We start from the raw sequence: 15,204 nt of genomic DNA, 5'->3' as shown, positions 1-15,204 counted from the left end.
CTAATTTTTACATATTAAAACCCTTCTGTATTGCCAATCTCTTTTTGCCAGCTTGCCAATTGTCCATTAGAACAAAACACATCAGCACATCCCCTCCCTGCCTCTTCCATTCCCTGAGAAGTGTCCAAGCAGAAGATCTGCATTCCAGGATTCTTGTTTGCAGGATGAAGTTATAACTTCTGACACTCTTTATCCACTTTTGGGAACAGTTTTGTGCAAGTCCAAGATACCTCACACTACCATCCTGCATTCCTAGCCCTGAGACTGTGTCTTAGGAGTGAGAATAAGTTTGGGGGTGGAATGACACTGGTGCTCTGGGCCAGCAGACTCAGCCAGAAAATGGTCTCAGGATCTAATATTGTGTTGTCCCTGCAACAAGCCAGGACTTGAGTAGCTGAAAGGCAGCATTACCCAATTTACCCCCTGAATGGGAAGGGCTCCTGAGAGTTGATACTGCTTTTCCTGAAGATGTCAAGGTTGTCCAGAGTTGATTTTAGTTCACATAATAAATTGTCAGATACTCTTGGTAGGAAATCAAGCTCTGTAATTGTGCTAAACCGACTTTCCTTCACATTTAAGAGGAAATCCTGCAAAGCCAATTCAGCTTCTTGCTTTTATTGATGGTTTTGTACATTGCAGGTAGTGGTGCATATAATCAGAGGACAGACTCCCACTCCTCAGGTGGGAAGTGCTATTCTAAATTATTAGGTGCTGTTCTAAATTATTAATTCTTCTAATGGAAAAGTACAGAGAAGCCATCAGAAGCCTCAGCCTTCACCATTAGCATCCTAAATTAGTATCAGAGTTAAAAGTAATTTTCCCTCCACTCTGCTCACAGCTTTCAAACTGTAGGAAAGCAGGGGAGGGCACCAGCTGTACCTGCAGAAACCCTGACCTCAAGGTTACTGCTGTTGCAGTCATCCAGCTTCCAAAATTCCTACTACAAGCCACCTGATCATCCCCCTGGGATGAAATCTTTACTGTCCTGAACTGCCCAGCAAAGCCCAAAGGGCTGAAACTTCCCACAAAGAAACCAAATGTGACTGTTTCACATCAAACAAATGCCAGTATCCTTTTGAAAGGGATGAGTCAGAAAGAACTGGGGCTCACTCTGCTAGGACTCTGAGCAGTCTTAAGGCTACTATGATGTAATTAGTGCATTAATGAAACCTGTCTCATATCTCAGGGTAACCTGTGCCAGTGAAATTATACCCACACAGCTTCTGTTTGGTTTAGGATGCAGGCTTGAACTTGCCTTGGATGTAGCCTATGTTTGTTAACATTCCTTATGTTTCATCTTGTCCTAAGTTAATTTGCTTTTGTGAGGGTTTTGGGGCTTTTAACTGTTCTTCTGCACACTGAGAGTTCAAACCTGTCATTAGGCAACTTGGCACTGGCCCCACCTATTGGGAGAAGGTCACACTGTGTCTTCCTCCAAGAAAAGTTGAGAGAGTTTAAAAGAAGAATTTCCGTTGTGTTTGTTTTGGTTTTTTTATTTAAATATGAGGAGTTTGATAGGGGATTTTAGATTCATGTTTAAACTATGAAAACTACAATATTTTTGATCAACACATCCAGATATCAAACAATCAGCTACAGATTGCTAGAAATACTTAGAAGATTGATTATAAAAGTACCTTCCTGCTTCATTGTGCCCAAAATTCCAACCCAAACCATTGTATTATTCTATTTTTAATAGCTATGATCCAAACAATAGGATGGTGACCTATGACATGTTCACCTACAGTGCTGGGATCAACAGAGCCAAGAAAAGCACCAGACAAGCTCTTGACTTTAGGAGAAGAAAATGCTGAGTATCTGCAAGAAGAAATACTTCTTCACTGGTCCCAGTCAAGGTGCAATGGTTTTTAATGCTCTGCTTTTAAGACTGAAGAAGTTTCCTTACCAAAAGGACTGGATGACTATTCTCAGAAGGGCTGATGCTGCAGTAGAAGCTCCTGTCTAAGGCAGGTGTGTTCAGCTGTGTTAAGGGTCCTTGTTCTGGGCAGAGGATTAATTTATCTTGAAAGCTGATCTAGTGGAAGTTGTATTTAAAGGGAACATGAAGAAACGATCAGGAAGGGGTATCAATCAACTAACTCCAGAAGACAGTCACTAACTGCAAGTGTAGAGGGATGGAAAAGGCAGTTCAGGAGTTGGCTGGAGCCTAGGAAGCAAGGAAGAGGTAAAAACAAAACCTCAGGGGCTGCTCCAGTTCTAGGGAGATGAAAATCAACTCTCTTGGTACTATCAACAGAAACCATGACATGCAAAACCACCAACAAAAAGCTTGTCCAGGCCATGGCACTGCAAAGACTCCTCAGCTGCTTGTTAGGAGGGTGACCTTACCAGTTCTCTTTGCTCCAGCTGGTGTCTTTGGCTTCCATCACATGGAAGGTGAACGCGTGGCGAGAAGACTCCGAGCTGTTCAGTTCACTCTTGTGGACAACTTCCCCATGGATCAGAATGAGTCCACCTGTTTGAAAGAAATAGCCAAGCTGCCTTTTTTTTTTTTTTTTCCCCCAAATTGTGAGTGCTGCAAAACAAAGGAAGTTGCAAATCTTAAAATACTGTTTTCCCTCTCTCTCTCTCTCGTTTTTCTCGATCTGCTGAGCAGACCTGTGTGGGAGAGGTTTTTACCTTTACTTATAGGCAGAGGAATGAACTGGCTGTCCTCATAGGCTGGCTCTGACCCTACAAACTCTACACATGTTGAGGCCCCTGAAGCTGCACGGACCATTCTCCTGTTAATTCCACCTGAAAATAAGAAAACACACATGGAAATTGAACAGGCAGCTACATTCTGCACAGGAGAGGAGCAGTATCTAAGTTCTCTGGGCAATGACAGGAACCTCGTTGTTAGACTATATTCAGGTTTTTTTTTTTCCTTAGGAATTTGGATGAGGATTTTTTTTCATTAACCAAATAGGATTTTCCAGCTGTGTCAGAAACTGATCAGCAACTGCCTTTTGTTTGCCTTTCTGGCTCTGTGTATTGCAACATAGCCCTTTATGAACACAAATAGCCCTATACTTATGCAAAGCCAACCTTTGCTCCACTTCTTTCTATAAGAGAATAAACTGCAACCAGAGTGCAGCTGACTCCAGGATTTATGAGGGGTAAGTGCCTTAAAATCTGAAAAGCTCTGTGATGACACCAAGTCAACACTTAGGTGAGCAACAGCTTAAAGATGACTAGTGTGCCCTGGAGGCATTGGAAAAGAGAACACTGTGCTGGTGATCCAGCAGTGGTTACACACAGAACACTGGTCACCACAGCCATGACACGAGCCTGCACTGATCTGGTTTTGTCCCTAAGTTCCCCTGGGAAACAGACTGTTCTCCAACAGCCTCAGTGGTGTCCAAGTGATCTGTGTGTAGACTCATTTACTGAGATTCAGGACAGTATTTCATAGTGGTGTGTGAGAGGATTTTTAGTCCCCCTACATAGGGCTGCCAGGAATAAACATTTTATTGGCTAGGAAAAACAAGTAACAAAGGGGGATCTTTGGGAAGGGCATGCAACCCAGAAAGGAAGCAGATTTGGGAATGAAAGGTGGGGAGGAATAAAAAAAAAAGTTGATTTCTCAGTGTACTCCTACTCTGGAAGGCAAATGAAGGATTATTACTCTTTGCAGTCCAGATCAGACCTGTTGAACATCTTCAAGGCTACAGTCAAAGCTGTGGAAGGAGCATCAACACACAGCAGGGACCTGCTTCACTACAGGGAGAAAGGACCCAGTGGCTTAAAACCTTCTTTATATTAAATCTTAAACCTCAGTTGCCAGGCAAGGCAGAGTCTGAATTTGCAAGAGAAGCTTCTGAAATAATACTTAAGTGCAAATAAAAGATCCAGGAGTAGTTTTAATGGGTCTCACCTTAACAAATTGTGGATTAAATAAAAATTCAGGAGGATTGTGCTTCCTTTGCCCAGGGCCCCAGATTCTTTGTTTCTAGTCTTTCAATTTCAAACTGAACCGTGTCAGTCACATACAACACCTGGTTTTTTTAATTTAAAAAACACTGTTCTAATAGACTCATCTAGACTAGTGGCCAAGAGCAAAGTGAAGCAGTTCATAACCTGCTGAAAAATGTGATTGTGGCTTTGACAACAAAACAGGAGGAGATCTTTGTAGTAAATAAAGTTGTCCTTTGGACAAACAAGGGCAGCAGCTTCTGCAGGCACTGTGTGATGCAGAGAACCTAACACAGTCTGGGTTACTCTCCACCCTTACACAAGGGGATGACAGGTGTGTCCCAGCACATACTGGAACACCCCAGCTCTTACTGGTATGAGAGCCAGGGATGAACCACAAGCAGCCATTCTCCAGGGTGGCATCCTCCAAGGCAATCCAGAACCCCAGGATCCTGCCCAGTGGCTCCGTGTGCAGGAAGGTGGCATCCTGGTGTGGGGTCACTGCAAGGAGAGAGATGGTCCTCAGGATCTTTCAATGCCTGAGGAACTCAGCACTGTCAGAAGGACAGCACGCTTGTTCTCCCTGACCTACCCTTCCCTGCTGTCATACACATTAAATCCTACATAAAAATACCACCTCACATTCTGCAAATATCAAAATAGCTCTTTGGTCAAGTTGCACCTGATGTAGAAATATTTCTGGAAAACATGGATGCTTTTTAATAATTTTAAGAAGGTTTGGAACACAAAACTCACAGGCTTAAGTCTGACTCTGAGCCTTTTTCCTGGTAATATTCTTTTGCTAAGCATTATCTGCAGTGTGATATAAAGATAATCTGAGTCTCACCTTCACCACCAATGCCAGGTTGCTGCAAGGAAAGAAAGGGGATGTGTGAAGAGAGGAGAGTCACAGTTTCCCACCTAACAGGGTCTTATTTCTTGAGTGGCAAGGCAACTTGAATTACTGTACCTTGAAGATATACATGCTTTGCACAACTACTGGTCTCTCAAGGCCCAGTTTTCTTCCCAACTCCTGGAAAAAAAAAACCAAACAAACAAAAAAACCAACTTTGCCAACATTTGTTTGCTAGTTTGTGCACATTAGAAAGCATCATTCTTTGAAGAGACTGAAATTTCCTTTTAAGAACAAAATTATTGTACTTAAGAGTCTAGAATATATTTATCAACTACTCCATTATTTTTTTTCCAGGCTATTCTAGGAAACAGTAACAGCTCACCTGCACCTTGGAGGAATGGGTGATTTGCTTGAAGACAGGATCATAAGCATGTAAAGCTAAGGGGAAAGAAGAAGCTTAGACTGAAGTCTTCATTACCAGAAGGGAGCTTGGCAGCACCAGGCAACGAGCTGCAGAGGGACAGCCAAGCAAGATAAACTGCAACCAGAAACTTTCACCCCTCCCAAGGGTGGATACACATGGCTTGTCACACCTAAGGTGACACAGAAGTTGTAGATTTGTACAATTTGTACTAAGAGACCAAAGATCTAATCACTCACTGGCCACAAGCCACAGCTATATAAAAAACAGAGTGAATAAAAATGGAGTATTCTGTGATTAAGTATTGTACTCTGCACATGCTGACATGACAACCACTGCACACAACCCTGAGGCTGGTTGCTGAATTCACCCTTTAAAAACACAGCTCTGACAACTTGCTACAAAAATAATTACTGCAAAAATGAGTTAGCTTGGTTCCATTCACAGAGGCCCACAGCCTGTGGGTCACAGCCCTTTGTGCACAGGTGCTTGCTACAGCCCAGCTCTGACCAAACTGGAATTGTGCATCCATCCCATAGTGATCAAATTTGTCACAAGAACAAAGGACTGAGTCCAGCAGGGGCTGCTCCTGAGCAAAGGATGAGACAAGACTTGACCAAAAGGAGTAATTACAAAAATAATTGTCTAGAGAAGCCTTTTGAATTGTTAAGTTGCTGACTCAGCAACTTGTTTTCACTTCCTCTGGGGAAAAGCTGAACTGTAGTAACAGAATGGCAGGGGGGGCTGGAAAGGGGAGAGTGTTTTTCTGAGAAAACCAAAGAACTGAGAACTCTCTGTACTGGGTTTCCAAGTTCAGTGAAGTTTAATCTAAACAAAGTTCATGTATTTGGAGACGCAGCAAAACCTGCTCTCATTTTCCTTGTATTGTTTGAAAATAAAAGGGAACAAAACATGCTGGGAGAGAGGAAACAGGTCAAACCCAAAGCAGTAAGGGTAAAGAAAAGGTGTTGGTGACATCCAGGGAGGGAGCTTTGGTGTTGGCAACCCACCACTGCACAGGACAGAGAAGACACAGTTTGATCTGTACTGAATGTGACCAGTCTTAGGTGGTAAATTTGTCAGAGCAGTCTCTTACACAAAAGAGACAAGGGCTGAAGTCCAAACTTTCCCATGTCAGTGCCTCAGAGCTATGCAGAGCTGAAAAACCTCCTAGAAGGGTTTTTTGAAAAGGATTGTAACAGAAGATTTTTAAGTCCTTTGACAGGAGAGAGTGAGGGGCAGCACAGAGAATTGCAGAGACAGTGACAGAGCAACGTGGGGAAAAAACAGGCTGGTGTGCAGAAATCAAATTGAAGAATTTAATGCAGAAACCCAGGAGGCACACAAGAGGAGAGGGAGAAAGTCATTCTCTGCTCTGAAAGATTTCAACTCAGATGGCCAAGTTTATTTACAGTGAGTAGGTCTGGAGAAATCCTCCCATCTGAAAAACACTCCCCTTTGGTCCATCCCTCTGAAAACCCCATCCTTTAAACATACCATGGCCGATCTTGCTGATGGATTTCTCCTTTGGAACTAGAAAGTTACCTATGAAACAGAACCAGAATTTAACATTGTTTGCAGAGCAGGAATCATCCCTAAAGCTGGAAACTGGCCTCTAAGCCCTCAGCCTTCTCCTGTCCCCTCCCCACAGCTAACTCAGGCCAGAGCTCACCTTTCTCATCCAAAACACCTTTCTCAAAGAAGAATCTAATCTTGTCTCCACTGGTTAGGAAATAATCCGAGCTACCCTGCCAGGGATAAGAGTTCAGTAAAGATGGTATCCTTGTCAAAATATAAATGAACCTCCAATCAAAGCATTATTACTCACCTGCATCTTTTTCCCATCAAACCGCAGCATAAACAAAACAGAGTCAACAGACATCACTCATGACAAGGCTTTCCACAACACCCCATGTCCTGGAATGTCCCCTGAATAGGACTTTGCTAAGAACCTCTCACATAGAGGCTTTTCTTTTGCTGGCTGCATGGAAAATAACCTATTTTCTGCCTGCAGAACAAGTACAGTGTGATCTGTGAGAGCTGCCTGCAGGGTGGCAGCTGTGGGGGCTGAAAGCAGGGCAGAGCCCCACACACCCTCTCCTCCTTCACCCTCTGGTTAAGGTCACCACCAAACATCTGCAGGGAGCTAGAGAGCAGACACCTTTCAGTGTTATCTTCAGAAGACAGAGCCCTGCTCCCCTGGAGTGGATCCTTTTCCCTCCGATGGGAACAGCCTTGCCCTTCTCAGTACCTGTGCCTGGAGCTGCTCCTCCTCCCTGGTGGAGAACTGGGTGCGGCAGTGCTGTGGCACCTCCATCTCAGCTACGATCCTCTGAATCTGCTGCCTCATGCTGTCACACTCCTCCGGGGTGAAAAAATGCTCTAGGACAAGGAAGCCATCCTGGTGGAACTGTAAGAGAGGGGGTGACTGCTCTGCTCCTGAGCTCTCAGGGGAAGCAGTGCAAAGCAAGAGAACAGTTCTGGCCCTTCGTTGCCTCAGCTCGGCGTGAAAAGCACCTCAACTCCAGCTCTGAGGCTGGACAGAGGGCTCTTCATTCTTAATTTCAGCTCTGCTTTCTATTGTAAAGAAGATAGTTTATTAACAGGCCAGATTCCACACAGTTCAGAACAACATATCTCAACCCTTCAGTCCACCAAGCAGCAGATATCACTAGAGCCTTTGTGGCTTAAGGATATCTTATCTAAGCTGTGCAACCAGCAACTATGAAATGACAAAGTCTGCCAACAGAAGCAGAGCAGTCACACCTGTGTGCCACACAAGAATGAGACTCCTTTACAAGCTAGAAAACACTGTTTTCTTTAAGGGAAAAATCCCTGGGCAATTTCTCATGGTTGACTACACAATTCCTTACAAAATGCAGTGAACTCTGCTGGCTCAACTGTTTCTTTATATAGAACACCCTGGAGATTATCCTTGGACAGGCAGGCTCTGAGTTCACAGCTGCGAGGCAGAAGAGCCTGAGAGAAATTCCTGCAAGAGCCCTGTGGGACAAGCTGCTCTCTGGAAGAGTCTGTAGCCACGACAGAGTCCTTACAACCCTCAAAACTAATGCAATACGAGTAGCTGAGAATATAGTGTTTGCTAAGCAAATCCTTGCTAGACCTGATCATGGGTTAACTAGTTATGATCACGTCTTACAAGTACCCTCACCTGCCTGCACTACAGACACGTTCCTTCCCAGGGTGCAGCTCCTTACCTTTTGGATCTGATCCTGGGTTACCAACGCCATCAGAGGCAAAAGCTGCCAGGATCCCACCAGCACCACCAGGATGCAGCCCAGGCTGTGCCTCCCAGCCTCTCCACGTGATCTTTTCCCAGCATGTGATAACAACCAGCCCTGGGCAGCCGGGCTCTTCCGCCGCCAATGGAGCTGCTGCTCAAGAAATATTGACCCCGTCTCTGGCCATTTGTCCCTGGTTGGGACACTGGGGGCTGCAGAGCTTTTGCTTTAGCTCTTGCTGCTAACTTGAAGTGCACAAAAACCTTCTGCTCATGTGTGATGACAAACTTGATTCACTGAACTCCAAGGAGGAATCGCCGTTTAATTAATAACCCAGATTTAAAAAAAACACTACAGCAGTTAAGCTGGTAAACACAGTGGTAAAACAAGATAAAGGGGGTAAAAGAAGATACAAGGGGGGTGAAAAGATCTAAAAGTTTTGAAACAAATTTAAAGTGGTGATTCAGGCTCCCACAGAGCCCTTTTTGCTCAGCCAGTGAGTCCTGCCAGCGCTTCAGCACCTGAAAGGGGTTCAGCACCCCAGGACGTGGCAAACATCAGACTGAAGGGTGATGAAGCTGAAGAGCTTTCACTAAGGGCTTGGTAAAATTCATAGAGAATAGATCTTATTTCCACTCTCAGCTGCTCTTTGGCGAGGCACACCTCCACTTGCTCAGTTTGCTGTCCTGCAGCTCTAGATGGGCATGCAAACAGGTGAAACCACAGTACAAACCAGAGGGAGAAAAATGCAGAAGCTCGATCTGAAAGGCAGAAGAACGAGGCACAAAGAGCAGCCCGGCGGTGGCGCTCCCCGCCAGCGCATCCTGCCCATCCCTCAGGAATCCCTGGGGAAAGATCCTTCCCCTCTAAAGAAAAATGTGCTTGGCTCCTGCGGGAAACACTGAAAACATCCTCTCGGCAGCGCTCCGCAAAGAAATAACATCATGGGGGTGGCTTTAGGCATCACTCACCCAGCCAAAAAAACCCCAACCTACCACCCCACAAAACGAAGTGGTGGGAAAAGCTCATGGGAAAATGTTTCCTTCCAAATAGATTTGCTGGCAGCTGAAAAAGCATCTTGAAGAGATGCTGTTTGAAAAAAACACAAGTCCTCTACTCTGCAAGGGAATCAGTTCTGGATAAAAATTCCTCCCCACCTTGTCAAAGGTTGGTTTTGTTTTTTATTGAAAAGGGAAATCAGTGTTTTCTCTTTTTGAGCATTCAGAGCTTATCCTGCACACCAGAAGATATGAATTTGGTAGTTTAAAAAGCTAAACTTTGCAAGACAGTTCAATCACTGGGCTACAAACATGGAGGGGAAATGATTAACCTGCAATGCTGCCAAACTCAACAAATACTCAAGTAGTTCTCCCTGTTAAAGGAGTCTCACCCACTGATGGGAGCTGGAGTGGTTTTAGGAAGATATGTAACCAGGGGCTTTTTACACACACTCCCATGCCACTCCTCAGTCCATCTCCATGTTACCCAGGTCATTCATGTCATGGACTTCTCATTCCCAGTCATTTTTTTCAGTAATTTAGTACGTCATCTTCTCCACTCCCCACCTTACACACACACTTGATGACCTCAGAACCCATTTTAGTTCACACACACGACAGCAAACCACAGCTTTCCTGTTCTATGGATTGTTTTGAGCAACATAAACAGCAGCTCCCAGTCCACAGTGCAGAAAGTACCAGGAGATAACTGACTAGGAGAGGCAGCTCATCCTGGTTATGGGAGTCTTCATGAGTCTCTGTTCTTTGGAGTCCTCCAGTTCTTTGCCCCTCCAGACATGCTCCCATTTTGAGGCTTTAAAAGACCTTTTCAGCAAGAGGAAAACCACATAATGCCCCCAAAAAAGTCAAAGAGAAGGATGTCATTTTGTAAATACCTTATCTTTCAGTAAGTTTAAATAAGGAAGGTAGAAAATACTAGAACAAAACTGGGAAGTGGCCCTCTTTTCCTTCCCTTCCCTTCTTGAGAGCTCTTTTGCAGACTATTAAACAACATTTTCTCCTGCCAGCTCCACAAGAAAACTGCATTTCTAGCAAACTCCATTGGAGGCTGCCAAAGCCCATCCTATGTCTCTATGAAAGGTACAGGGGTGAGTGACATCTGGAACCTGGACAACCCTGCAGCAGGCAAATCACAAGTGTTTCAAATGCTTTTTTGACTGGCACGATTATCCTAATTTCCCCCTCCATAAGAGTATTTATTTAAAACATTTGGAGCCAAGCCAGCTTGCTGGTTCTCCAGAGCCAGTTTAAGCAGCTCAGCACTCTCACCAGAATTGCTGCTGGAGGAGCTGCCAGGTGAGGAAAAGATTCAGCTAAATCTCATCACCTCTCCTGAGATCTCCAACGTGATCAGCAACAAGCAAAAGAGTATTTAAGGAGAAACAAGGAATGGCATAATTAAATACTTGTTTTCCCTGTATTAACAGGCCTTTCTTTCAAGTTAGCAGAAGCCTTACAAATGCAGCAGCTTCCCATCAAAGGAATCCTTACTGCATCAACAGGTAAAAATAAGATGGTTACTTTCTTCAGAAACCAGCAAGGTGAAAAACTTAGTGCCAAGAGAGCTAGAGGATTTTACCAGAATCAAACCAATCTGCCTCTATTACAACTTTACTCCATGCTTTTCAGTGAGCTATGTAGAAAATTTGCAATTATCAGGATTAAAAGTCTTTTTACAAACACAGATCAGCTCTTTATCCTGGGGCTCTTTCCCTATCACTGTATTATTCCTACAGGAATTCAGCAAGCACCAGTTTTCTTTCATAGTACCTTTACTTCTCTCCTGTTGCTCAGCTATTCAAAAAGCTGGTAAATCCTTGCCAAAAGGAGCTGCAATCCTAGTGAGTCTTAGATGACAAGGGGCATTTTGTCCTCTCCTTTCTTGTTTCAGTCCTGCAAAGCATTTCATTAAAACTCATCAATAAGCAGCATCACAGCCCACCTCCTTTCACCTGCTTCCCAGCCTGCTCACATTTTGTCCCTGAAGCAGGGCCAATGTCACTGTGGCCAAGTAGTCTCAGACAAAGGAAGCAAGGGAAGGCAAAACACAAGATAAATACATTTCTATACAGTAAACAAGCTGCACAGAAACTCCAACTGTCTTTGAAAGTTACAGACATTTTCTCTAACACATCATGAACATGCTCAATTAGAAAAGATGCTGACAGTATTTTCAGTTGAAAAAGTGGTGCCTGGGGTAGGCAGACAGCTAGGGAACACAGTTTGTTACCAGCAGCTGGCTGAAGACACTATTTCTATGGCAACAGGCAGTGTTCTCCATTGACTTCAGTCCCTGTCTCTTTCCTAGGGAAGAGGAGCACAACACACATTTTGAAAACCCAACTGAGCTTCTACAGGACTGTGCAGACAACACTCCAACAGTCTTATAATTGGCAAGGTCAACTGTTTCAGCCTTTTGTTAAAGTGATGGTGAAATACAGGAGGCTCGTCACTGAGCAGGGCCTCTTTTGCTGTACATCTACTTTTTACTTACTCATAGAGGAACATCATCATCTACCAGGACTCATGTGATGAGTAAAGAAACAAACAACCAAATAATCCTACACAATAGCTGGGATTATTAACATCTGTCTTGTGAAAAGAGAGATCAGTGAAAGGCCAAGTGCCTTTGCATACAGAAAACTTAAAAGAAAGCAGACGTAAAAGGAAAATGCAAATTAAAAATTAGAACTTTTATTCTTGTTAAAGTGTCCAGTCTTACAAGTCTTTCAGAGAAAACAGTACCAGCCTTCAGTGCTTAAGGTGGAGGTGCTGTTGATCAGCTGCCCAGCAAATCCCACAGACAAAGTGAATGTAATGACTCCAGAATGTTACAACAAGTTGTGGGTCTCAAGATGCTAAACCATAACCCTGCTCGTGCATTTACAAAATGGGAGTAAACAATGTTTAAGCCATGACTAGTGTCTTACTGAAACAGGCACATTACAGCTGTAAAAGATGACTCAGGCTCATTAGCCCCCTTCCCACTCAGTCTCCTCTAAAAAAGTTTACCCCATTGTTCCACAAACTTCCTTTAAAGGAGATGAAGGGTAATTCCAGAAATCCTAAATTATGCGTTTCTTTGTGAGAATTCAAAGTTCACCTTTGCTATTGGGGTCCAGCAATTCAAGCCCAGTTACTTTTGAAAAGGGACTTACAAAATGAGATTTCTGGAGGATTTCATAGTGCTGAGGCAGTTAAGTCTTAACCTAACCCTGCAGCTGGAGGGATGGAGGGAGAAAGGTCCAAGTCAAACAATATTCCAGTTCTGCTTCATGCACTGTCAGAGTGCAGGTAAGACAGAAAACTCACTTTCTTTTGGCACACCCTTAATAAAATGACACAATCCATTATGTGGCCAAACAGTGGGGAAAACACTTCTTTTAAAATGCAACAAGAAAAGAAAAAGTGAAATTTAAGCAACAGTTGTACTAGTTAGCATTCAGCCTTACCTTAGGTAACATTTCAGAGTAGATGACTCCACTGTTCACACAACGACAGTTACTGTTTGTCAGTCAGAAGTCATGGCAAAAGTTACATCTTTCCATGGTTGAAAAAGAATGAGAGGGAACAACTGGCTCCAGGCAGAGCCTACTATAAAATAACACTTGAAGGAGCAAGTGCCTCTGTGGAGAAGTTACATTAATGTATCTCTAGATAAGGCAGGGTTATTAATGAGGGGGAAAATAACTTATATTCCTCCCCTGAAGGATAATAAAAACAATAAAATAACATATATATCCTAAGAACTCAAACCCTGTGAGTCCCTTTCGAAAGCAGAAAAAAAAAAAGGAAACTATGTCACAGCTGTTGAATCAATATTTGAATTTTTTCCATACACCTCATCCTCTGCAAAGGATATGTTATTGTTCTCAAAATTCCTAGAATGATTTGTTAGAGGAAAAAACAACAGAAAAACCCCACAAAAAAAAAAAGGACCTCAGTGTGGTTCAGCAACAGAAAGCCACTTAATACACTTAATATGGTAATGAACACCAGGAACTTAGTTTAATTAAAACAAAGTGAGCTAAATGGAGTGTATGAACAGTAATAAAATAAAAAATGAGGTAGGATATTATCAGGAAGTGACAATTAATACCAAAGAACACATCATGAAAGATACCTGTAACAGCCATTTAACCATTCAGATGGGCAGAGTAAATTAATTTCAGCTGCTGAATTAACTGGGGACCAAAGAATGAAATCAGAAAACCATCTTCAAGAGCAACTTCAGCTAACATTCCAGTGCATAGTTTCAGAGATAGCAGCATGATTTAACACACTTACAGGTTTGGTATTCCTTGCCTTTCAGCTGGTTCAAAATAATTAGTTGCAAATTATTACTTTTTGGGGTGTTTAGCAGGAAAGATAGAATTCCATGTTACTAACCTTCAGTCCTAACATGGGATGAGTGTGACTGTGATCTGTAGGGGCTCCAAGAACTCAATCAGCTCAGAAGTGCTATTAAGAAAACAACTGGCTTTAATTCAAGTTGTTGTATGGTTTAGCAGCTAATAAATAATCTGGTTTGCTACTACTAGAGTGCTTTGAAAAGCTTGTCAGGAGAACAAGACACTGACCAGACTGTTGATTGTCTGCTTAAATTGAACTCTTCTTCTGAGCATACAGATCAGTGTCAGAATTAAAATCCTTAAACTTCGGTTTGATGGAAACTTAAAGGAAAAAATGTAATATACACTGACTGAATACTTGCAAATGAGAAAGGGTTGTTGATGTAAGCTCATCTCAAACACTGAGCAATCCAGACAAGTATGGGAAGGGGATGACTCACTCTGCTGTGGGTTGAGTTTTGCAGAACTCCTAAGCAGTAACCACATTCAGGACCTCATGGTTCAGTCCCTATCCTTGAAGTTTTAAGGCTTCTTCCATGTCATCATATGAGACTGATACTCTGGAATCATTATCTATTTGAGGGAAGACCAAGAAGCAGAGATCAGAAATAATACATATTGCTGTCTTCCAGAGTGGCAGTTCAATTGTGCCACTTGTTTCTGATACCAGAAGTTAGCAGAGTGCTCATCCCAGACAGGAAGCTACCTCAAACCCCAGCAGCCACGATCAAAAAAGTAATTGAGCTTAGAATATCATATGAGCAGCAAAAAGCTAGTGTTTTCATGCATGATCCAATACTGGCCTGTGTAGACCTCAGGCACAGGGCAGTCTCTACTCAGCAAGCAGCAGTATAGCTGTTATTTGATCAGAAGTTACAGACAGCCTCTGACTTTTAGCAGAAAAGCCTGTGGTCCACATGTCCTGTGGATTCAGCATGGAGATACAGGGCTGTTCAGGAGGCTTGCAAGCTCCTAGAAGTGCTGCAGCATACTTTCAGAAGCTGCCTATAGAAACTTCTAACCTAGCTGTGTAAAGTTTAGTTTGTGTGACTAAGACCACACCTGGAATCAAGAGTCAAAGCACTCAGTGATCTAGACATACAGAAGGAAGCTAGGTGAAACCTGAGGTGCTTTGCCCTTTCAGCCCTGCCTAGTGTGAAATACACCTGCTGTGAACCCTTTAGTTACCCAGTGACCTTGAAGACAAAACAGAGTTGAAGCCTCTCTTCGGTAGCCATTACTTTCCAGTCCAATCTTTTGGCACAGAGTAAGGAAGAAACAGAAGTCTCCTTCATAATCCAAACAGCCCTCACACCCACCACAGGAAATGACTGGAAAACAGTATTACTGTAGCTAAGCCTCTAGCCATTCCTGCTTTACTTAAGAAGCATTAAGCCCA

At 43.2% G+C, this 15,204-nt stretch overlaps 1 protein-coding gene across 2 annotated transcripts; it reads right to left on the bottom strand.

Annotated features, from left to right (window-relative positions):
• Positions 1-527: 527 nt before the first annotated feature.
• PHYHD1 (phytanoyl-CoA dioxygenase domain containing 1) lies at positions 528-8,922 on the bottom strand. Of its 2 annotated transcripts, XM_051636238.1 has the most exons (11): positions 8,411-8,922; positions 7,444-7,602; positions 6,865-6,940; positions 6,690-6,737; positions 5,154-5,209; positions 4,886-4,948; positions 4,763-4,784; positions 4,288-4,416; positions 2,641-2,757; positions 2,350-2,476; positions 528-2,167 (listed from the first exon to the last, which is right to left on the bottom strand). In XM_051636238.1, the coding sequence occupies exons 1-11, from the start codon at positions 8,441-8,443 to the stop codon at positions 2,116-2,118; spliced, it is 882 nt and encodes a 293-aa protein (XP_051492198.1). In that variant the 5' UTR covers positions 8,444-8,922; the 3' UTR covers positions 528-2,115. The 2 variants fall into 2 exon arrangements, with proteins under 2 accessions (XP_051492198.1, XP_051492199.1); XM_051636239.1 differs by lacking the exons at positions 7,444-7,602; positions 8,411-8,922 and adding an exon at positions 7,021-7,425.
• Between the last annotated feature and the right edge of the window lie 6,282 nt (positions 8,923-15,204).

This window comes from Apus apus, chromosome 19 (assembly GCF_020740795.1).
Source record: "Apus apus isolate bApuApu2 chromosome 19, bApuApu2.pri.cur, whole genome shotgun sequence".
NCBI lineage: Eukaryota > Metazoa > Chordata > Aves > Apodiformes > Apodidae > Apus > Apus apus.
The sequence above is the reverse complement of the archived record's forward strand: the minus strand, read 5'-3'. Positions and strand labels throughout refer to the sequence as shown.